The 23,142-nt window shown below is 39.9% G+C and overlaps 1 protein-coding gene across 6 annotated transcripts in view; it reads left to right on the top strand.

Moving 5' to 3' along the window:
• The window catches only part of LOC128870441 (GIGYF family protein Gyf), a 219,399-nt gene that overhangs the window by 137,605 nt on the left and 58,652 nt on the right, over positions 1-23,142 (top strand). For all 6 annotated transcript variants that reach the window (XR_008455376.1, XM_054113073.1, XM_054113069.1 and 3 more), the window contains exons 6-7: positions 19,488-19,562; positions 20,275-20,429. Coding sequence is in view for 5 of the 6 variants with exons in the window: in XM_054113073.1 (XP_053969048.1) it covers positions 19,488-19,562; positions 20,275-20,429 (230 nt within the window). In the remaining variant the exon portion in view is untranslated. The remainder of the gene's footprint in view (positions 1-19,487; positions 19,563-20,274; positions 20,430-23,142) is intronic.

The following is a 23,142-nucleotide window of genomic DNA, read 5'->3' as shown; positions in this document are numbered from 1 at the left end:
GTGCGTGACTACCATTCGGAATTCACAGAGAGAACGTCGGTTCGAATCTCGGTGAAAGATCAAAAAATTAAGAAAAAGTTTTTTATAATAGCGGTCGCCCCTCGGCAGGCAATGGCAAACCTCCGAGTGTATTTCTGCCATGAAAAAGCTCCTCACAAAATATCTGCCGTTCGGAGTCGGCTTGAAACTGTAGGTCCCTCCATTTGTGGAACAACATCAAGACGCACACCACAAATAGGAGGAGGAGCTCGGCCAAACACCCAAATTGGTGTACGCGCCAATTATGTATATATAATATATATATATATAATAATTCTCATGGATTTGCCTTGGCTCGTAAAAATATTTTCCACTTCGCAACTAAATTTAACAATCGAGCTTTTAAAATTTAACTCTACTTTTTTTCAATTATTTTCACACAATTCAGCCTTAAGATTTTTCTCAATTTATGACCAAAAAAAATTTCTTCAATTATTTCTACAAGATTTCTTAATTATTTTTCGCTTAAGGGGTTATACGCAGTTATGAAGCAAATAAAAGACGGGTTGTCAAGGATTTATCCTGAAGAAACTTCAGAATATTTTAATTTGAAAATTTTTGGCGGTTATAAAAGCATCCTTCAAGAACGTAACAAAATTTTTTATTTATGAAAATGTTGATTATAGAGCGCGCTGCAGGCGATTTCTGGAACCTCCTTTAAAAAAAGACGACTTACGGTGTACATCGTAACTCAGGATTGGATTATCTGAAATCAAAAAACCAAACAAATTTTGTTAATATATTAGATTATCTAGTAATTAATCGTTCGGCTAATCAAAATAGTGAATTTTCACAAAATGGCAGCTTTTAAAAAAAATTATTTCGATTTTTACGTTAAAATTTGGCCGTAAATTGATTATAAAATGGAAAATAAGTATCAGATTTACAAAAGGAACGATTAATTACTAGAAAATGTATCTTTAAAGATTGAGTTAAAACGGTTGACCGATCAAACAAGGCGTTTTCGAGATATCGTGTACACCGACTTGAAAAATGCCGTTTTGAAAAAAACACGATTAAAGTTTCAATACCGGTTGAACCTACCTTAAAACGTGCCGAGGCATCTCTACATATTTAGGTATAACTCCGAAAGTATTGCTTAGATCTACTTCAAATTTCGTGCGTATACTTTTGAATATATGTACATTACAAAAATGCAATAAAAAAATCGATTTTTTTGAAAGTCATAACTGCGTATAACCCCTTAACTAAAACTTACAGTAAGGCTAGCATTATTTCTCCACCGGCTGCTAGGATGTCTCCTCTTTGTTGTCCTACTAAGGATCCTGGTGACAGGACTTTCGTTGCGGAGCGCTCTGCGGACGGGCACTACAGAGACCTTTTTGATGACACCAGTCGCTTATAGTTCTACCGGCTGCTGCTTCTGCTGCAGGAGTCTTTCGGAATGATGGTGTGAATGTTGAGTGCAGGGAAGTCCTTCTTACTTTAATTTTTGTTCACTCACGAACGCGGCTGACTATAGTATGTCAGACTTACACTTTTTTATTTTCACAATTTGAATTTTTAAAAAGGGGTCGGAGCTTTTAGCTCTTCTTTATTACACTTTCTTTTTCAGACTGATTTCTTATTATAATTATTTGCCAAATTAAACTTATTAGTAAATTTGATAAATGCTATGTTTGCATTCCCATTGGTAATTACATAAATGCTTTGTTTGCATTTCCGGCATGCTTAAATATTTTATGCTGACCTAATGTCTGCTTACAGTTTGTAAGTATCGAGTTCACTCGAATTCTATGCGAAAATAATAAATTAAATTTAAATTTTACTGGTGTTAACTTATATATAGTAAATAAAAAGTATTAGAAATGTGTATGTTAGACAGTTGTAATAATGATTAAAATAAATGTAATCAATGCACTTATTATATAAAAATTTGGTGAAGGTAAAAGCCAAATTTACAAACCAATAACTTAAAAATGAATATTAACTGAATAGTATTAGTTCTAGTGTTATCAAAATAAGCACTAAATTAACATATCCTATGAGTTTCATTGGAACCTTCGTAATATTTTTCATAAAACAAGCGAACGGTCAATCGTAGGGATACCTAGGCAAAAAGTCTTTAATTTTTTGTATCTATAATTCAGGGTTATTAAACGTGTCTTTAAAAATTTCAATATAATAATGGCCTTATATTATTTCTGCTTCTTTTTACCTATAGTAGTATTAACAGCATACTTTTTAGTCCTCCTACTCTGAGTTTCTCTACCACAAACTTTCAAGGCTGTTACCATAGCTTTGGCATCCATTCAAGCAATTGTCTATCGACTTCATACTTGGGCAACACTTTGGGACTCAGATCGGGTTACTGAGATGGTCATTCCATATATATCACATAGTATTAAATGTCGGCTATACATTAGTTAAGGCAAAAGGATATTGTTTTTCGGTAGAGGGCTGTAGTGGTCGATATCTCGGGAAGTATCGATCAAGCAATTTAAAGTTTATGCCCGTGGCCAAGGTGAAGTTTCACACTAAATTCGTTTGTGGTTTTTTTTTTATTCCATTCATTTGTGAGTTACAGGGTGTTAAGAATAGAAGGCAACAAAGAGAAATTTCGGTAAATTTTGCAGTTTTTCTTTGATAAAAACCAAAATGCAAGCCAGGCCCATGACGAAGCCGCTGGATCTAAGGAACACCTGGTCGGATATTTTCATCGTCCAAGATTCTGCCCCGTACATTAGGACGGGCATGACGAGAACTTTGAAGAGTGTTATTTTCTAATGTTGGTTTCTAAATATCCATTCGTTTTGCTTTTTTATCCAGCTTGAAAAAGGCATAACTAACAGCGCGCTTGTTAAGACCGATGATATCAATATCATCGGCATCCGCCAAATATTTTCAGCTAAGCGGCTCGCACGATCTTTTCCAGTATCAGGTTAACGAAGTCGCACGACAGAGAGAGGTGACAGTGTGAAAAAATTTCGTTTAGTATCAAACGGCTTGAAGAGTACCTTCCAAATTCTGACAAAATGACAGTTCGTAGCCGGATATAAATCCGGCTTATTCCGGTATCGTAGAACCGACTGTCGTGGGAATGAGAGCGTAAAATTACTTTTTTCATAGCAGTTTTCCATTCATTTCCATTTCCTCAGTTTTTCCATATTTTTAATCTTTATATGTATATAAAAATGAATGTTTGTATGTCCTCGATGAATTCAAAAACTACTAGACCGATTATTATAAAAATTGATATACCTAATAGGACTATGAATAAGTTCGTGCGGTTTTTTTTCGAAATTTGAAACTTTATTGACGTAAAATGGTTACAAATTTAATATTCAAAATATTGTCCATCGCTTACTACTACTTTTTCCCATCTTTCTGGCAATTCACGGATTCCCTTTGTGAAAAATTCGGTCGGTTTTGCCGCAATCCACGAATCGATCCATTTTTTGACTTCATCGTAATTACGGAAGTGCTGGTCAGCCAGGCCATGTTGCATCGATCGGAAGAGATAGTAATCGGATGGCGCAAGGTCTGGACTATACGGCGGGTGGGGTAGGACATCCCATTTGAGCGTTTCTAAGTATGTTTTGACCACTTGTGCAACATGTGGCCGAGCATTGTCATGTTGCAAAATAACTTTGTCGTGTCTATCGGCGTATTGCGGCCGTTTTTCTCGCAGTGCTCGGCTCAAACGCATCAATTGTCGTCGGTAGACATCCCCCGTAATCGTTTCATTCGGTTTCAGTAGCTCATAATACACAACACCCAGCTGGTCCCACCAGATACACAGCATAACCTTCAGGCCATGAATATTCTGCGCCGACGTCGATGTTGAAGCATGGCCAGGGTATCCATACGTTGCCCGACGTTTTGGATTGTCGTAATGGACCCACTTTTCATCGCCAGTCACAATTCGATGCAAAAAACCCTTTCTTTTGTGCCGTTGAAGCAGTTGTTCGCATGCCATAAAACGGCGTTCAACGTCTCTTGGCTTCAATTCATACGGCACCCAATGGCCTACCTTTCGGATCACTCCCATGGCTTTTAAACGTTTGGAAATGGTTGATTGATCAACTCCCAAAGTTTTTGCAACCTCTTCTTGCGTTTGAGCCGGATCTTGATCGAGCAATTCTTCCAATTCGGTATCCATGAACTTTGGCGGCGCACCCTCGCGTTCTTCGTCTTCCAAGCCAAAATCACCACTTTTAAAGCGTGCAAACCACTTCTGGCACGTTCGCTCAGATAGAGCATGCTCACCATAAACTTCCACCAAGATACGATGACTTTCGGCTGCTTTTTTCTTCATATTAAAATAATGAAGAAGAATTCCCCGCAAAAACACATTATTTGGCACGAAATTCGACATTTTCAAGTGTGGTAAAAATATTGTTGTTTACGCTTCAAATAAAAAACTTATACTGACGTTTGTGCCTTACGACAGTAGCTCTCCAATGAATGTTTGGAAATGTGGATCGATGGAATAATAATCAAGTTACGCCATCTGTTGTAAAACCGCACGAACTTATAAATAGACCTATTATATATGTATTTTTCCACGCACAAGGTTTGTAGAATATGCTCATTGCTGCCACTCGCCACCAGGAGGCGGCGCAGTGTAGCAACTTCTGCCCCATTCAACTGATTTTTTCGAAATAAACAAAGTAAATAAAATGGTTTAGAATGCATTGAATATTTGTGTACTGATTTTTCTTCAAAGCTATTTTTCTTAAATTTATTTTAGTTGTTGACGTGGCAAGGCGTCCTGGGTACAGCTTGTTTTTAATTAATATGTGAATTTTCAATATTTCTGAAATGATTTGGGATTTTACTTCGAGACTCGACTGAACTTCTTAGAATGCGCTAAATTGTTTTTTTTTTGTTACATATTTATATTTTCAAAGAGGAAAAGCTGTCTTTCATCTTGTTTTTGTTGTTTTAACAGCATAGGTAGCCCTATCAGTGTAGGCATATCATCGGTCTTCTTCGTCTAGCTCATCTAGGGGTAGGCCCAGGAAACATGTTGTTTCGACAGGTTGGGTCCAGAGGGAGAGGGGGGTTAGATGAGTCGGTTTAAGGGGGCATGTGAAGAGGTGGTTAGTGTCGTAGGGGGTACCTTCACATGCCGGACATGTGTTTGGTATGTCGGGGTCGATTCTGGATATGTAGGAGTTTAACCTACTACAGTATCCAGAACGTAGTTGTGCCAGTGTTATACGAGTCTCACGGGGAAGCTGGAGCTCTTCATCTGCAATAGGTGGTGGTTGGACTCTGATTACGGCATTCACAGGACGGGAGTTCATGAAGGTGGCAACGGTCTCCCGGTGAATGTCGTTTATTGACTGTCTAAATACTGTCCGGTCCAGTAGGTTACGGTCAGCTTCGTCCTGGATTTCGTCAGCGTAGTCTAGGAGGTGTCTCCTGACGTGCCTGGGAGGCGGCTCAGGCTCAAGCAGGTGTCTGCAAGGGTGAAACCTGCGGTAACATCCAAGCAGGAACTGCTTTCTGAGCAGTTTATTGTGCTCCACAACTGGGAGCATTTGCGCCTCGTTATGTAGGTGTTGGATGGGTGACATCAGGAGGCACCCGGTCGCTGTCCGAATGGCGGTATTTTGACAGGTCTGTAGCTTTGTCCACTGCGAATCACTAGTTCCAGGCGACCAGACAGGCGCAGCATAGTTTAGAACCGGCCGGCCAATTGCCTTAAATGTCGAAAGCAACAGTTCTTTGTCTTTGCCCCAAGTGCTGCCGGCCAGCGATTTGAGAACCTTGCCGCGATTTGGGACTTTAGTGGCAATTGCGGTTGTGTGCGCAGAGAAGGAGAGCAAGCTGTCAAAGGTTACACCCAAAATTGTGGGGTTATTTACCGTCGGAATTGGTGCATCATCGACTTTTACCTTAAGGGACAGCTTGACCTCCTTTGTCGCCGTGGACTTGGTGGGGGGAAGTTGGAGATGCCTCGCAGTGAAAAAGCGTGAAAGGTCGGTGAGGTAGTTGTTCACTTTGGAACACAGGCCATCGATGTCATTGCCCGACGCCATTATCGTGCAGTCGTCAGCGTATGAGATCAGGGAAACTCCCCTGGTGGTTGGGGGAGCTTCGAGATGTAGAAATTGAACAGCAAGGGAGAAAGGACACCACCCTGCGGTACACCTTGCTCAATCTTTCTCTGCTTTGAAGTTTGATCTCGAAATATCACTGACGAGTGCCGACCGCTCAGATAGTTCGCGGACCACCTCTTCAGCCCTGGCGGGAGTGTCGACTGATAGATATCATCTAGTAGTGTGGAATGGCTGACTGTATCGAAAGCTTTCTTCAGGTCCAGCGCTACTAGGACAGTTCTCTCGCAGGGGCGGTTTTGGTTGAGCCCACGATTTATCTGGGCGTTTATGGCGGTGAGTGCTGTGGTGGTGCTGTGCACTCGTCGGAATCCGTGCTGATGTGAGGCTGGGGCAAGGTGTTTCGTGAATAGTGGGAGTAGGAGGGCTTCAAGTGTCTTCACTACTGGGGAAAGGAGAGTTATCGGCCGATAAGACTCCCCTTGGTTGGCGGGTTTCCCAGGTTTCAGTAGTGGGGCACTCTCTCTGCTTTCCACTTGTCAGGGATGATGAGAGTGGCCAGGGACAGATTGAAAACCCTTGTGAGGAATCCTACTCCCAGGGGTCCCAGATGCTTCAGCATCAGCGCGTTTAAGCCGTCAGGCCCAATGGCTTTCGATGATTTCGACTTGTTGATGGCCCCCTGAACCTTATCACCAGAGAAAGTAAGTGGCGCACTGTCGTTCGTCAGTTTGTGCAGCCTTCTGGTAGCACGACGTTTGGTTCTGTCGCCCGGAGGATGCAGTATGAAAAGCCGGCTAAAATAGCTCGCGCATTTCTTCGGGTCCGACGAAGTGCAACCGTTGAAGGTGATAGCCACCTTGTCGTTGTGCTTCGTCGGGTTTGACAGAGACCTAACGGTGGACCAGAGCTTACTCACCCTAGAGGTGAGTTTGCAGGTCTTCAGGTGCTCAACCCATTTAGTCCGCTTATACTGATTTATCAGTTGCCGGATCTCCAAATTGAGATCCCTTATGCGGGGATCCCCAGGATCGACCTGACGTAGGTGGTCAAACTCGTTTGCTAAACTGGCTACTTCGGCTGGGAAATGAGGACAAATGTCCTTATAGCTTCCAGCTGGGATGAAGCGAGCCGCAGCAGCTGTGAGCACCTTGCGGAATGCGCGTTCGCCAACGCGCACATCAGTGGGGATGGGAAGAGCGGCGAAGGTGTCCTCGGTGAATTCCGTGAAGCCGGCCCAATTAGATTTTTTAAAGTTAAAATAGGTCCGGTGATTCGCGGAAACAAAGTCGGCAGGTCTCTCAATCGAGACGATAATGGGCAAGTGGTCTGATGCAAGCGATAGCATAGGTCGCCACGTTAAGCTATTTATCAGACCCGCGCTAGCTATTGTTAGGTCAGGCGAGCTGCTGCAATTGCCCACTACCCTGGTGGGGGCGTCGTCGTTCACTGTGCTGAATGTCGAATCGTCTATCTGCTCTGCCAGTTGCTGTCCCCTATGATCATTTTGCAGGCTTGAATGCCAAAGATCGTGATGCGCATTGAAGTCACCTACAACCAATCGGTTTTCACCTCTGATGAGCGCACCTATATCAGGGTGATATCCTGCCGGGCAGCAGGTGACAGGGGTTATATATATATGTTAAATATTTCGAGCTCGGAATCGCCTGACCGGACAGCTATGCCTTGACATTCTAAGGTGCTGTCCCTGCGGTCGATGCCTTCATCGATGAGACGATACTGCACAGTGTGATGGACTATAAACGCTAGGCCACCACCATTGTCTCGCTCGCGATCGTGTCTGTGCACGTTATAGCCATCATGGGTGATCAGAGATGACCTAGCGTGCAGCTTTGTTTCTTGGACCGCAGCTATCTTAATACTGTGCCGGCTCATAAAGTGAACTATCTCGTCGACCTTACTCGTAAGTCCGTTGCAGTTGAATTGGAGAAGCTTGAAGCTTCTCGGTGAGGTCCGTGTGAATCGGCGGGTGATGGACGCGTGGTGTTGTCTACGTTGGACCTGCTGCGCAATCCACTGTGGTTGTTGCGGCCTGATGGTGGTGGACGGCCGCGCCTCCGGGGGCGGTAGTGGGTGCAGAGCTCTGCAGCAGGGGCAACGTAGTCGCGTGTCCACTCACGGGTGGTGCGCAGGCCGGAACATCTCCGAAAATGGCACCAGCCTTTGCAAGAATTGCATTGGACTGATACCAGATTCCGAGGTATTACGGTCTGACATACGGAACAGACTGTGCGGGGGACCAGGAGCTGCTGGTTTGTCCCCGCACTGGGGTTGGAGCAGGAAGGAAGGGGAGGGGTTGAAGGGGAGTTGTGTTGCTCTGATAGGCTCCTCACCGTGGAGGTGTGGGTAGTGGTGGCGGTTGGTAGTGCCGGCCTATCAGGGGGTGTGGTAGCCGTGGAGGCATCAGACGCCTGCTCGCGGGAGCAACACGTGGCCACATACCGTGTGGACCACACCCGTTGCACTTGTTACACCTAACCGAGGTGGAGTTTGGGTGAAGCCGTTTGTGGCATACGCAGCAGTAGAATACTTCTGGCCCAGGGTTGGATTCGATTCCAGCCCTGAGGCGAAGCATTTGGAGCAGAATTGCTGCGAGAGTTTGCTCCCTTGACGTAAGTGGTGGGATGATATGTGTTTCATTAGACAGGGCTAGTATACTGGGGCGGCAGCCCTTGGTCGGGAAAAACCCGAGTCATTCCGGTACGTAGAACCGGCTGCCATGGGAATGCCTTTCATATTTGAAGTCGCCTAACATGTATTTTAGTTAATTCCCTTAGTGATCTAAAGTAAATATGTGGATATTGGAAAGCACAGAATTCATTGAAACTTATTTATTGTGTCTTACTGAACTCAACTCCATTGATCCCGGAAGTCTTTGCTCTCTCCTTAATGACGTCTTGCCATCAGATTGGCGGCACCTAGTTTTGGGACGACTTGCGAATTTCGTCACTGTGGCTGCATCAACCGCAAATATTTAAGTCTGGTTCCGTACTGAGTATCTTACTTCTCTCTTCCTTCAGTTCTTCTACAGCTATGTTATATCAACACCAGTCGAAAGTTTGAAAGGAGTTTAGAGCTTATTACTTGCAGCACTTGAATTAAGTGCGTACACCATAGTTTCGTATTATAGTTAACAATGGCACAAAAACTTTATAGACTTATAGCAAATTGAGGAATATGGTGATTTCCGCCAAATGTGTTATACACTGCTTTACGATGTTTGCACCATTCTCGGCCACTGCAGCCATTACCTGACTTTCGTTAATAGAAAAGTCTTTCAGAGCAGCCATGAGCAGCCGTTAAATTATAAACGTCAATTGTACCATTGAACTGCTTAATTCAATTCAAACCGTGAATGGTCACACCAAGCATCCTATTCATTTCCACATCCGTCCAGATTTCTGTCGTCAAATAAACTTAATAAGTTCAATTATGAAAAACTTTTTATGCATTTGTTCACACTTTTCTACATCATACTTTTTTTCAATGTGTGCTTTTATGGATGTTTCTTGTTAGGGCTTTACTATATTTAAAATGTTGCTTGATGAAAGCTAAAACGCCGTTACCATTAGATGTGAACAAAAGGGGTCATTAAATATCAATTTGTTTCGCGATCTATTTTAAAATACCTTCAACAAAGTCAAAAGGTGGATTATCTATTATTTATTTATTTATTCATTTAGTGAATCTAGAAATAAAAGTTTTTTTTACAGACTACATAGAACTAACAGTACAGTATTATGGCATACTCTAGCTTAGATCGTACAAGTGAAGTGGATAGTGACTTTAAAGTGTATGGATCCGTAAAATCGGAAGCAAAACGCCGTATGAAGGCAAGTGAGGAATGCGATTTGGCGATGACGAAATTCAGATGACTAAGAAACTGAGAAGTAAAGTCAAAGATTACTCCCAAATAAGTAATTTCATTAAGAGTATTTAGACGCGAGTTTCTTATAAAATATGATGTAGAGATTAAATGCTTACACTCAGATAATAACACATTAGAGCATTTCTTCATACTTAGTTGAAGTAGATTACTACTATCACACCATGTCATGACGTTGTTGAGGTCTGATTGAAGATTGTATGAATCAGACAGGCTTTGTAGAGTTTTAAAGTTTTTAAGTCGTCTGCATATAAAAGAAACTCAGAGAAATTAAAACATTCAAATATGTCATTGATAAAAATTACAAATGGCTCAAAATGCTGCCCTGAGAGACACGAAAATAGGCCATAAAAGGATAAGAAGATACACTATCGATAACGACTACACATTCACGATTGAAAAGGTACGACTTTATCCATTTAATGAAAATAGAGTGAAACCCAAAACTTATTAGTTTTGAGATTAAGGATGAGTGGCAGACTTGATCGAAAGCCTTGGAAAAATCCGTATAAACCGGCGTTTGGCGTTGGGCAATGACATCGATTTCTTGTATTCCAAAGTGAACGATTACCTCAGCAGCCTTTCTCGCTTTTCACTGCAAGGAATCTCCATCTTTCCCCCACTAAATCCTGGGCGACCCCCTTTACCACCTGGACAATTTAGGTCAAACTATAGGCGGCAGTACTTAGGGGCAAATACAAAGAAATGATGCTGGCAACAGTTAAAGCAATTAGCCGGACGGTTCTGAACTATGCTGCGCCTGGCGGGTCGTCTGGAACTAGTGATTTGCAGTGGTTTAAGCTTCAAATATATTAAAGTACTGTAATCAGGACACCTACCGGATGCCCCCTTAAGTTCCCCCCGGCCTACTCAACACTACTCACTTAATACTCACTTAATACTCTCCGTCACTTAATACTCTACTCTCCGTCTAGACCCAACTTGTCGAAACAGTACGTTCCCAAGGTCTACCGTTATATGAGCTATACGAAGACGGCCGGTAACTACATCGCACTGACAGGGTTTAGCAAGCTACTACAACAATAACAACAACAGTTTACCTACCAGCCAGAAAACCGTGCTGATTAATTGATATATTATGGTTTAGAGTGAAGTATAGTTTTTGTTTTATAAAATACTAAAAGAGTTTTGAAACAGTTTGGAAATAGGCTTGTAGTACACCATGCGGTTTTTATTGCCAGCTTTGGATAGGCAATAGCCAAACATTTTTTAATAAAAAAGATGATAATCCATCAACATCCACTTGCCATCTAAAACATCATCAACAGTTAAATGGATATAATCAAAATTAACAGATGAAGCAATATATTCTCTCTATCATATCTAATTGATTCTGCCGCAGGTTTAAAATTGGAACTAAAAAGTCCGCAAAAAGGTCAACAACAACCTTAGTAGAGGAAGCGTAGTTTCCATTGAAGAGCACATCCAAGTGAATACAAGAGCGGGACTTCCTGGAATATACAGAATGCTTTTTTATTCGTTTTAATTTCATCCTCAAATCTTTGCACATAATTATACTGTAGAACATGCAAAGCGCAAATACTTATCCCTATGAACTTTGGATTTTTAATAGTTTTAAAAAACTTCTTCATGAAATAATTAAGTTTCTTTAATTTGTATGAGACTTTATAGCTTTTAATACTAGTAGATGGTACATATTCACACAAAATATCGTACATTTTCATTTTAAAAATATCATAGCAAGTTGAGAGATTTACTACAGCAAACAGTGTGTCCCAATCCAAAATCGAAATCTCGAGATTACCAACTAATTTTAGCTTTGTTTAAATCAAAAATTTTGAGTATCTTTGTCAGCACTTAGAGCTATAAATGGGGGTCGCATTTTACACCGACCTTCAATAAACTACTCGTATTACTACCCACTATGCCTTGCAATTTCTTATTGGTATGGTTGACAATTTTACCAATGTTAGCGAAGAAGAAGAGTGCAGCGAGAACATATTACCAGTAGTAACATTCACAGTGTCAGCACCGAGTACATCTGCATACGTGGAAATGCGCAGTTGACCGTTCTAGCATAGTACTAATACCATACAATTACTTCAACCGAGTGAGAGTTGTTAGCGATCGCACAAGCAGAAGGATGTGTAGGCAAGTTTCCGACGGTCGAACCAACAGTCATTGGTAATAGAGGTTCTTGTTTTTTTTGTTTGGTATTCGTACTTTTTACTTTTCTTTGCACGGCTCTCAGAAGCAAGAACACAAACACGAAGGTGTTTTATCTCAGCGGTTATTTGCACAAAGGCAGAGGAGACATCATCCGTTTGATCTTTTCGCACTCCTTTAATGTCTGCACATATTTCCATTATTTTTTAAAAGAATAACTGCGGACGAGTATTCCCGGATTAAAGAGTAGCGATATCTGTAAGAACTCTTTGTAGGCTGATCTCCGATTTACTTTCATTTACAGTGGTCATTACAGCAGGGACCGTTTCAGACACTTTTTGTTGACTCAAATTCGTTGATGCGGGCATCAGTAAATAATCAGTAAATAGTGCGCTATAATCATCGCATGCTGACTAAGGGGAAGAGAGGATAGATAGATATAGATAGAGCAGAAATGCCCGCACAGTTCAAATGAAAAAGTTCACTGCACCGGGTATATTGAACTTTGATTTGGTAACCAGAATAGCTGGTTGTGCGCTGGGTTTAGGACCCGAAACGAAACATTCGGTAACGGACAGAGGCTAATTGACAAAGAATGTTCGACATCGGAAAGCTGCATTCGCAATAGATAACCAAAATATTCGTCACTCAACTCTCACTCCTGCTCCCTGGGAGTACAGCGCACCAAACTGGTACGTACGAGCAATGCAGCAGCATTTTTCATTCTTTACGTACCTCCGCCGAAGAAGAAATTGGAGTCAGCGAGAATTCTACCAGCGAGTTTAGCGGCTTACAAAAGATTTCAAGTCCGGGGCGGTTCCCTGGGAGAACAAAGACGGCGATCTGGTAAATGACATCCAGAGCATACATAAATTATGACAGCTGCGCATGTCACAGATAATGTGAATATCCCGATACCCCAACCGTTGACGACGGAACTGTCGTTCCGTTACCCGACCATGACGAGGTGGGAATAGCGATAACGCAGCTGAAGAACAACAAAGCCGCAGGACCTTACCAGTGTGTCTTTAGACCTCGAAAGCCCACCATCGACCAGATATTCACAACACGCCAAGTCTTGGAAAACACCAATAAAAGGACAATCACACTAACTATTTTGTCGTCGACTTTACAGCTGCATTCGACAGTACGCAAATGAGTTACCTATATGCTACGATGTCTGAATTCGGTATCCCCGCAAAACTAGTATGGCTATGCAAGATGACGTTGCTCAATACCAGCAGCGCCGTCAGAATTGGGAAGACCTCTCCAAGCCGTTCAATACCAAACGATTTTTCAGATAGGGTGTCTCGCTGTCGTCTGACTTCTTTAATCTGATTTGGAAAAGATCGTGCTAGCCGTAAAACTTAATCGGTCAAGCATAATTTTTTGTAAGAGCGTACAATTGTTGGCGTACGCCGATGATATTGACATCATCATCCTTAATAACTGCCTTTTCCAAACTGGATAAAGAGGCAAAGTGAATAGATCTGGTGGTGCACCAGGGCAAAACGAAGTACCTCCTGTCACCAAGCAAAAAGGGCGTACTCACGTATCGGCACCCACGTCACTGTTGACAGTTAGGATTTTAAGTTTGTAAAAAACTTCGTCTATTTAGGCCCAGCCTTAACACCGATAACAATGTCAACCTTGAAATCCAACGAAGATTCTCTCTTGCAAAGAAGTATTTCTTTGGACTAAGTGGGCAGTTGACTAGTAAAGTCCTCTCTTGACGAACAAAGCTAACACTCCTCAAGGCTCTCATCATGTCCGTCCTAACATATGAGGCGTCATTTGGAGTGTTTGAGAGAAAGATTCTGCAGAAAATTTTTAGGCCTTTGCATATTGGCGACGGAGAGTGTCGCAGGCGATGGATCGATGAGCTGTGTTGTGTGAGCTTTTCGACGACATACTCATTTCCGTGATTCCCTGCGTAAGGTTTTGTTCTTTGAGCCAGTGGACGAAAAGTTGTTAATACTTTGCAAAGCCTTAAAAATAAACGGTTGGGGATTTTTGTTGCTATAGCTAGGCTGCTCACTCAAACTGGTTTAATTTTCTTTCATGCTGCTGTAACTTGATTTTTCAAGGCATCAGTGTCCTTAATCCTTGATTACTGCGTTTAATATGTATAAGTACATAAGTAAAGGGTGAGTTTTTAAGAGCTATAGGAAAGTTTTTCAAAAAAACACGCGTAAAATTAAAAAAAAATACATGAAATTTTTATTTAAATCGATAGAACAGTACGACTGCACTTCAAGTGGTCCATCCGCTTAGTCCAATTTTGGCATACTCTTTCCAATGTTTCGGCCGGTATCTCACATATAAATGCCTAATGTTGTTTTTCAATGGGTTAATTGAAGCAGGCTTTTCTGAATAGACATGAGTTTTAACATAGCCCCACAAAAAATTATCTAAAGGCGTTATATCGCACGATCTGGGTGGCCAATTGACAGGTCCCGAACGTGAAATAAAATGTGCACCGAACTTGCCTCTCAACAAGTCCATTGTTACGCGTGCTGTGTGGCATGTGGCACCGTCTTCCTGAAACCACATGTCATGGAAATCAAGCTCTTGCATTTTGGGCAAAAAAAAGTTGGATATCATTTCACGGTAGCACTCACCATTCACAGTTACGTTCGTACGTTACGTTACGATTCGCAGCATCTTTGAAGAAGTACGGTCCAATGATACCTCCAGCCCATAAACCGCACCAAACGGTGACCTTTTCTGGATACATTGGTAGCTCTTGCAATTCTTCTGGCTGATCTTCACTCCAAAATCGACAATTCTGCTTATTTACGTACCCATTGATCCAAAAATGAGCTTCGTCGCCGAACACAATTTTTCGATAAAAAAGTGGATCTTCGGCCAACTTTCCAAGAGCCCATTCACCAAAAATTCTGCGTTGCGGTAGGTCGTTCGGCTTCAATTCTTGCACCAGCTGTATTTTGAAAGGTGTCACACCTAAATCCTTTCGTAAAATTTTCCACGTTGTTGAGTTACAGAGGGCCAATTGCTGCGAACGGCGACGAATCGATAATTGATGGTCATCATTAACACTGGCCGATACAGCTGCGATATTTTCTTCAGTTCGTACTCTGCATAAGTTTGTTGGTGGTTTGATGTCCAATAATGTAAATTTGGTTCTAAATTTAGTCACAATAATAGTCCATAAAATGGAAGAAGCGCGCGATAAACTTTCTTTACAGAACACGCATTTTTATAATAAAACTAGCTGTTACCCGCGGCTTCGCTCGCGTTGAAGCCCTTAAATAAATAACAAAGATCATTATATTTCAATAGGACTGAATCAATGTGATTTAGTATTTAAAAATTACTACGTACTATGAGTTTCAAAACTTAAAATATGCTTTATTTAATTACAACAACAAATGTTAAAATATATTTCACTGTAACACAAAGAAATACTTTTAAATTCTTATACTTCAAAAATATATAATGGAGAGTATTGATCTAGGATATTTTTGTAGACTATATTATAAGTTTTTCCGTCTTTTGCAAATATGTGTAAATTCCGGGCATTAGACACTCGCGAACATGCTACATATAGTTGACCGTGAGAGAAGCATGGCTTTTCTAAATGCACTCCCGCTACCGGCAATGTCTGTCCTTGTGCTTTGTTTATGGTAACAGCAAAGCTGAGCTTGACGGGAAACTGAACCCTTTTGAATTGGAATGGAAGGTCAGTGGGAATAATTGGAATGCGAGGTATGATAACACTTTTTCCCTTACCCATACCTGTTAAAATAGTAGCACCAAGTATATTTTGCCCCAATTTTGTTATCCGAAGCCTTGTACCATTACATAGCAGAGGATCATTTAGATTTCGCATAAGCATCACTGGTACATTCAACTTTAATTGAATTTTATGTGACGGGACACCCGACAGTTCAAGTGAGTTTAAAAATTCCATAGGATATGAAGTACTTAGTTCCGTATCCATAATTGTATCCATTGACAAATATTCCTCCATTTCTCCTTGCACCTCTTTTAAAATGTCAGTGTTGATCCTAGAAACTACTTCATTTTTTGGCGTTAATAGTGCTGCTGATCACAACTCAAATTTTGTTGTAATTCCGGAAAAACATGAGCGATGAGATCCAAATCATTTTCTACTAAATTGCAAAATTCTCTTGATAGTGATATATAATATAACCTTCTTTGTCAACGTCTAAACAACCATCACCAATTTTCAACAACATTTCTGCATAAAGTCCCGAGTCCACGTTATTATGAAGATGAACTCTCATATTCGTTTTCAGGCTGAGTTTATCAACTTTCGACCATAAGCATAATGCTTTAATACATGCTTGAATTTCTTCTGCTGGTGTCCCTCTCTGAATTACTGGGAGGGTTTGTCGGAAATCACCAGCCAATAAAACTACCATTCCTCTAATTATATCTGAACTATCTCGCAAGTCCTGGAGAGTCCGGTTTAAAGCTTCTATAGCCTTCTTGTGAGACATTGTACTTTCATCCCACACTAAAAGCTTACATTCTCGCAGCATGCTACCTCGCGAACTATTTTTACTGAAATTAAAGATGGGTGAATCTTCCTGTGCCAGATTTAATGGTAATTTTAAAACAGAATGTGCTGTACGGCCGCCATTTAATAGCGTCGCGGCAATACGCGAAGAAGCTACAGCAACTGCTATTTGTTTGTCTTTTCTGACGGACATTAATAATAGGTTAAGCAAGAACGTCTTTCCGGTTCCTCCTGGTGCGTCGAGAAAGAAGAGTTCACCATTGCCGGAGTCTATTTTACGTAAAACTTGGTGGAAAACATGATTTTGTTCTGGAATTAATTGAGGGACTAATTCTGTTACTTGATGTTTCAGTGCTATAAAATCATAATCTAGCTCTCGAGCAATTTCATTATTAAAGTCATCTGTATTATTTCGTCGAGGGCTTTGCATTCTAAAATCATTTAATTTTTTTCCAACCATTGTAAAAACCTTATTTTCGATTATAATTAGCGTTTCGTTGTAGATATCTTCATTGAAAGTCATATCTGTATGTACTCACTGCAGTTGATGTAAAATATCTTCGGCCATGTATTCTTTGTACTTATCCCAAAGAGTTTGAGGATTAGAAAGACCGCAAGAAGATAAAAGCGTAGCGTAAAGTTGCCTGATTTTATCTGGTGATCGACATTGTACCGCTTGCTCCATAGTTTCGTCCCAATGATTATCATTTTCTAACAATCGCCGAGACTCACATGCTTCTCTGTATATTTGACACTCCTGACCATTGACAATTTTTAGTTCAGTAAAGCTAGTTGGACCTCAAATGTTTTTTTTTTTTTTAATTTTGGTGTTTTACCGAGATTCGAACCTACGTTCTCTCTGTGAATTCCGAATGGTAGTCACGCACCAACCCATTCGGCTACGGCGGCAGTCGTTCAAAGTTAGACTGTGGCCCTTATTATGAGCAACATTCGATCTTCGACTGTAGTCGAAAGTGCTTATCGAACGAATTTTCATTTGGTATTATGGTGCTCATTCGTTGAAGAATAGTACTATTGTGAATTTCGATCGCTCGACGCATTTACAATAAATAATTTTTTCTCAGCTGATACAGCAAATCAAAATAAAAGAAAAACCGATTGTGTTGAAATTCTTTGCTAACAACATTTTTAAAAGTTAAAAAAAGTATTTTTTGTGAAAATGAGTACAACGGAGTTGTGGTTCGACGATTTATCGGACGATGAAAGATTAGCGGAACTAGCTAGAAGTAGAAAACAGTTGAGGGGCGCATCCAACCCCCTAGAAATGGCTTCCACTGAGTACGTTTAGAATTTTCAAAATGTGTTGACGTACTTAATATTACAGAAATTTCCTTACAGATTTTTAAAGAACTTTAGATTATCTAAAGAGGCGTTTATGAACCTACTGTCCAGTACAGAAAACCAGTTGCAGCAGTGCACCCCAGCCAAATCCATTCCAAATATTTTAAAGCTAGCCACAGTTCTGCGATTTTATGCTCAGGGATCGTGCCAATTGGGTATTGGTAATGAAGGTATGCTAGGACTTGCTCAACCCACTGTGTCTGTTGTGCTATCGGAAATAATAGATGTCCTCGAAAATTATATTTGCCAAAGATGGATACAATTTAGTAGTACAGAGGCTGATCTGCAACAAAGAAAATCACATTTTTATAGCAAATATAGCATAAGAAATGAAATTCTTAGAATATTATAGAAAAATCTAAAAAGTATTAAATAGAAACCTTTACGCCACAGTTTCTGTTTTATTTTTGTTATAAATTTTCTTTATTCAATTATTCGTCATTCGAAAAAAATATGTATTTCAGTTCCTCTACGTATTTCAGCCCATACCTGCCAAGGGAAAGTAAAAATGTATTTCTATAAACATCACAAAAAAAAAAAACCATTATTAACCTTAATCCATTTTGCTGCTTGAACTTAGGTGCAAATCCCTTTTGCGAATTGTGGATTCTCTTCCATTAATGCAACTAGCCTTTCTAATTGCTGTTTGGTACTCACGACTTTCGACCTGCATAAAATTAACAACATTAGTATATATTTATTATTTGGTTACTCTAAAACCATAAATAATCGCAAACAACTTACATTTTAACAAGTTTTCCCACAATACGCTACACAATCGAAAGCAAAATTGCATTCGACTCTAAATTCGGTATTCAACGAAAATTTCGAAAGGGCTGCACCGCTCATAATACCAAATTGACATTCGATTTTCGATCTTCGACAACCAACGAATATTGAATCTAACTCATAATAGGGGCCTGTAATTCTTCTGAATTCTATCCTCGAAGCTATTATCTCACACACTAGAACAATTGTGCATGCATTAAGGTGAACTGTAGCTGGTTTTCGAGCGATGAAGAGCTCGGCTGTATCCAAGGGTGCTAGATGCAAACGTTTGGCCATCCGCAAAATTGTGAGTGTAACACTATGACTGCAACGTCATATGAGATTTGACAGAGATGATGCCTACTCATGTCATATCTATTCTTACACTTGTCCAACAAACTGCTGCCATAACTCTGGTTACGTCAGCAATTTAGCTGATTCCTTCAGAATCGCTGAGAACCGGTTAACGGTCTGATGTTGGCCACGCCTTTTGAATTCTCTCGACCCTTGCATCAATGGTGATTTATATGGTTTAAGTATTTGGGTTATTGGTACTTGGATTTATATGGTTTTTGTAGAAGAATGAACTATATTTTAATTTTCATATTATGTATACAAATTATATACATGCGTTAGGTTAATATATCAATTTAATATAAAGAAAAAAAATAACTGCTTTAGCTTTTATTAGTCAAATAATAATTTATTGAATAAAATTTCATTTCAGTGCCTACATTTGTAACATTTTTACGAGACTTGGAGTCACCTTATGAGGTTAAGGACTACATTCGGATGTATTTGGGTAAATAAATTTATTGCTGTTAATCTTCATGTTTTACATAGTAGAAATATATAAACGCCAATAAAATTAATTTTGAAATCTTTTTAATTAAAAACGATGCATTAATGCAATAAGTGCTTCGATTTTAGGAATTGATGTATATATATATGTCTATCTATTATCTTCAATTCTTTAAAAATATGTATTTAACCTCTTTATTAATCAATAAATAAAATTTTGCTCAAAATTTGGCATGGTGTATCCATGCATTAATTAAAAATCCCTTCCAATATTTCATTAATAATCTTTTGTTATACTGACAAAGAGTTATGTAATACGTAAATGAGAACCACCTGTCTTTTTCCTTTTCTGCACTTATTTTAATATTTTTTTCTTGCTGCCAGACAATACAAAAATTGTTGCGTGTTTGAACTGAGAGTAGAAGTAGACATGCAATGCGAAACCACGTTTGTTGATGTTAATGTCTTATAATAATGCTAAAAATGATTTTTATAACATTTTCAATAGGTCCATTATGGACAAAAATGCAGGTATAGGCATTTAATGAAGGATTCTGACAATTTTTCTTATAAAATGAAGCGCCCAAAACTTATAAACTTATTCTGTTTCTTATCATTTTTATATTGTAACATTTCTATTCCAATTTTTAATTTTTTCGTATGCATCGATTGGCATCTCACTGGCGTACTAAAATTTGTTTTATATATTATAGGTGAAAACAAGGAATCTGTAGACTTTGGTAAGCAGTTTCTCGAGCGCCGTAGCAAATACAAAAATTTGCAACGGGCACAAAACGCTCACAATGATGACATGTGTAAACCGGCACCCGCTATAACACCTTCAGGCAATGATAATTCCGACAATAAGGTAAGGTAACATAAGAGTTTCATTAATAATATGTGACCAATATCGAGGAATTTGCCCAGTATTTACGTACCGTACCCGAAATAGTTGATCTTCTGGGAAATTTTTTTAACTTGCTATTCTAATAATTTATCGGTCTTTTTTATTTCCCCTAATATTATATTTTGAAGTGGATTCTTTTGGTAACCCATCGAATTATATGCTAAAAGTGTTAACACTGTTAAATTTAAGGTCTCTGTCTAACCGCTGAGTGAATGTATAACCGGGGAGGAGACCGCGTTAGCTTGTTATTCCTGCGGGTTATTTAGTAAGAACGCTCGCAATCGTAGCGGATTTTAATATAAGTCCAATGATTAATATGCAACTGCTCGTCGTAGATTTTGTTCACAATACAATTGTCGACGTTTACGTGATACCCCAAGTGGATATTTGATTCTTTCATGGATGCAAGGCTCCATCAATAAATTTGGTGGCAAGCAGCGCACGGCCGGAGTCCAGCAGGACATCCAGAGCTAATAAAAATATTGAACTCGTCACTACAAATTTGCCCAATAATTTGCGTCAATCCATGGACTTCCAAAAACTATTGTGCATGAAATATTGAAATATATTCATAATTCAAATCTTGGAAGCGCTTAAGCAATTACAATTTGCGTCAAAATTTCTGCGAGATCTCCAACATTGTTTTCGGCAAACACTATTTTTTTTGGATCATATAGGCCATTTTCATTTAAATGGAAGTGTAAATAAACAAAATTGTCATTATTGGTCACATAAAGGACATAACTCACTACTAAAACATCAGCAGCATTTTACAATCCCAAAGTGACGACGTGGTATGTATTGTCAGGAAGTGGAGTTTTTGGACCATCTTTTTTTGAAAATCGTCGAAAGCAAGTTATTTCTATGGACGGTGTTTCTCATTGGCGCATGCTTAACCATTATTCTCTGTCAATAATGAAAGAACATCCCTCCTGCAGTACACACACATGGTTTCAGCAAGATGGCGTCACCCCACAAACAGCTTTCCATCGTGGGTGTTTAGGGCTATGGATACAAATATAAAATTGTACTGCCCCATTTAACCGCTTTTGTAAGTAGTACTTCTTAAACCCACTCCCTCACTTGACAAATGGCAATATTCACTTATATTCAAATTCATATTCATATTCACATTCATATTCAAATTCATTTGTTTTCTTTTTTTTCTGAATCACAACGTCACAATCACGACTTTTTAAATGTAAATTATTACTTTTTATTAATAATGTATATGACCACCATTCCTCCTTTTTTTATTGGCGTGATAACCGATTTTAGTCGAGTTTAACAAAGCGTGTTGTTTTTTCTCGGGCCAAGGCTTTCGCCAGGTCTTTCCAAAGCAAAGGAGACCTTCCTCTTCCTCCATCGATCTCCACTGGATCTTTGTTCACTGCTATATTTCTATGTCGCCGTAAAGCTCATTGATGCAGCTTATTTGTTCCATCATCTGCGAAACACGCCGTCGCCAACGTGCAAATATCTAAAGACTCCAAGGGACGTCTCATCGGCTGTTGACATCGTCCAAGCTTCTGCGTCATACAGTAAATAATGAGATACTTATAAAATATTAATTTTGTTCGCCGACATATGACTTTACTACTCAATTGTCTAGTTTGCCCAAAGTAGCACTTGTTGGCAAAGTAGCACTTGAAACCTCGTTTGGTATCAAATATTAGTTTTGCAGGGATACCAAATTCAGTCATCACAGTACATCAGCAACTCCTTTTTACGCTTTCTAATGAGGCTTTAAAATCGATGAAACGATGCTGTGTGCCGATTCTCCTTTCATCGGTCTTTTCCAGGACTTGGTATATTGTGAATATCTGGTTAATTGTGGATTTTCCAGGTGTAAAGCCACAGTGATAAGGTCCAAATAGTTAGTATTCAGTCTTTCGTGCAATATGCTCAATAAAACTTTGTACGCGATATTTAGAAGACTAATTCCGGTGGCCGCCGTAGCCGAAAGGGTTAGTGCGTGACTACCATTTGGAATTCGGAGAGAACGTAGGTTCGAATCTCCGTGAAACAGAAAAATAAATGTTTTTGAAAAAGCTCCTCATAAATAACCATATGCCGTTTGGAGTCGGCTTAAAACTGTAGGTCCCTCCATTTGTCAAACACCATCAATCAAGCCACATATAGGCGGAGGAGCTCGGCCAAACTCCTAAAAAAGTGTATCCTCCAATTATATATAATCATTAAATTCCACGGTAGTTGGCAAAAATTGTAAGATCACTTTTCATATGGATTGGGCAGAGAACACGTAAATTCCCTCCATTTGTCAAACACCATCAATCAAGCCACATATAGGCGGAGGAGCTCGGCCAAACTCCTAAAAAAAGTGTATCCTCCAATTACATATAATCATTAAATTCCGCGGTAGTTGGCAAAAATTGTAAGATCACTTTTCATATGGATTGGGCAGAGAACACGTAAATTTCAGTTGACCATATTTTGCATAGCAGCTGATGAATTCAACTTACCAGCTTCTTGTCGCCATGTTTGAATAGCTCAGTCGGCAGTCTGTCGGCTCCTACGGCTTTGTTGTTCCTTAGCTGCGTTATTGTTATTCGCGCCTTGTTATGGTTGGGTAGCGGAACGACAGTCCCGTCATAAACGATTGAGGGATCGGGATCTTCGCATTACCTTTGACATTTACTGTTGTCACTATTCA

Source organism: Anastrepha ludens, chromosome X (assembly GCF_028408465.1).
Source record: "Anastrepha ludens isolate Willacy chromosome X, idAnaLude1.1, whole genome shotgun sequence".
NCBI lineage: Eukaryota > Metazoa > Arthropoda > Insecta > Diptera > Tephritidae > Anastrepha > Anastrepha ludens.
Note: the sequence above shows the minus strand (reverse complement) of the source record. Positions and strands in the feature narration are given on the sequence as shown.